The sequence below is a fragment of the Chinchilla lanigera genome, unplaced genomic scaffold (assembly GCF_000276665.1).
Source record: "Chinchilla lanigera isolate Chin_1 unplaced genomic scaffold, ChiLan1.0 scaffold00094, whole genome shotgun sequence".
Lineage (NCBI taxonomy): Eukaryota > Metazoa > Chordata > Mammalia > Rodentia > Chinchillidae > Chinchilla > Chinchilla lanigera.
Window position 1 is genome coordinate 155,960 of NW_004955495.1, and position 1,696 is coordinate 157,655.

Below are 1,696 nucleotides of genomic sequence, written 5' to 3' on the forward strand. Positions count from 1 at the left end.
TGAGAAAGTTTGTAATATAGTCTCCAGGACATGATTTTTGGTCTTTTTTTTTTCCCTTGTACAAAGACATTCCTTAGAATTTATGAGAACTTGGTTTCAGGTGGCATCTAAAGGTACCAAAATTGTCTAAAGGTACCAAAATTGTCACATGCTGAACTTTCTTATATAAATTCATGTAGCACTTGCACAGAACATACGCACAACCACTCATAAATTTGAAATCATCTCTAGATGACTAATGCTACCTAACGCTATGCAAGTAGTTTTACATTACATTATTTAGGCAATAATAACAAGAAAAAAGTCTTTACATGTTCAGTACAGATGAGACTTTTGAATAGTCTTATTTTTTGTTAACGTGTGACTTGTATATCTGAATGAAGATCGGTAGCTATTTCACCAGTGCATAGAGTTTGCACCCTAATGAAATCCGCTCTCCCTCTTCACCCTCACTCTGCCTTCCTTGCCTGTAGCCCCAGAGCAATCTCTATTTTATACTCAGATTGACATTTTTAGCTTCCACATATGAGATGGAACGTATATCTGACTTATTTCAGGTGCATTTAAAAATAGTTTCCATCTGTGTTTCATTGAATCTGTAGATACAGAACTCGTGGTTACAGAGGCTGACAGTATCTCTGTCCTTGATCCTAAGTGCTCTGATCAAAAATCTCTTCCTCCTTTCCTACATCCTACTACAAACTTAGAAGTTAGACAGTTTGTGTCCATTATTTCCATGGCTACCGCTAAACTTTACTCACACATATTTGATGTAGAATGACCAACATATTCAGAATCCTATCCTTCTGCAGTATGGCAACCTTCAACTTTTATTCTAAATCTGCTTTGAGTCTAAAATTGTTGTCTGGTATTTAATCTACTTTCTTTACATGCATTCTCATTAACATTACTTATATTTAAAACCTGATTTGTTTTCTTTTTTTCTATCTATCTACCAACTTCTTGGTTGACACCATTATTTCTTGGATATCATATCTTTCTGGACTTAATTTTTTTAGGTTGAAGAACACCATTGGAGTTCTTTTAGTGAGAGCCCATGCAAAATCCACTCACTCTATCTTTTGCATGACATGGTAATATGTAGATGGAGTCTGAAAATTAAGCCTTGAAAGATGAATTAATGTACATACTCTGTCACGGGTTCAAGGTATGGTAAGTATTCCAGATGAGAAGCAGAATGCAATTTCATCCACCCTCCCCAAATTATACCCATAGCATTCATACTAGTTCACCTTTCAATACTTCCAGGACAATCATACATATGGAAGTGCAGAACCAGAGCAGCGCATCTGAATTCATCCTCCTGGGACTTGCAGAAACACCAGAACATGAGTCTCTGCTATTTTCTCTGTTCCTCTGCATGTATGTGATCACAGTCATGGGGAACTTATCAATAATCATGGCCATCAGCTCGGACTCCCACCTCCACACTCCTATGTACTTCTTCCTGGCCAACCTCTCCTTGGTTGATCTCTGCCTGGCTACCAGTACTGTTCCTAAGATGCTGGTGAGCATCCAAACCAAGAGCAAGTCCATCTCTTATCCTTGCTGCCTGACCCAGATGTACTTTTTCCATTTCTTTGGCATCGTGGACAGTGTCTTAATAGCTGTGATGGCTTATGACCGATTTGTGGCCATTTGCCACCCCTTACACTACACCACCGTCATGAGCCCA

At 38.6% G+C, this 1,696-nt stretch overlaps 1 protein-coding gene across 1 annotated transcript in view; it reads left to right on the top strand.

Moving 5' to 3' along the window:
• The first annotated feature begins 1,282 nt into the window (after positions 1-1,282).
• The window catches only part of LOC102019713 (olfactory receptor 24), a 911-nt gene continuing 497 nt past the window's right edge, over positions 1,283-1,696 (top strand). Inside the window, exon 1 of the mRNA XM_013505041.1 lies at positions 1,283-1,691. Within this exon, the coding sequence (XP_013360495.1) occupies positions 1,283-1,691 (409 nt within the window). The remainder of the gene's footprint in view (positions 1,692-1,696) is intronic.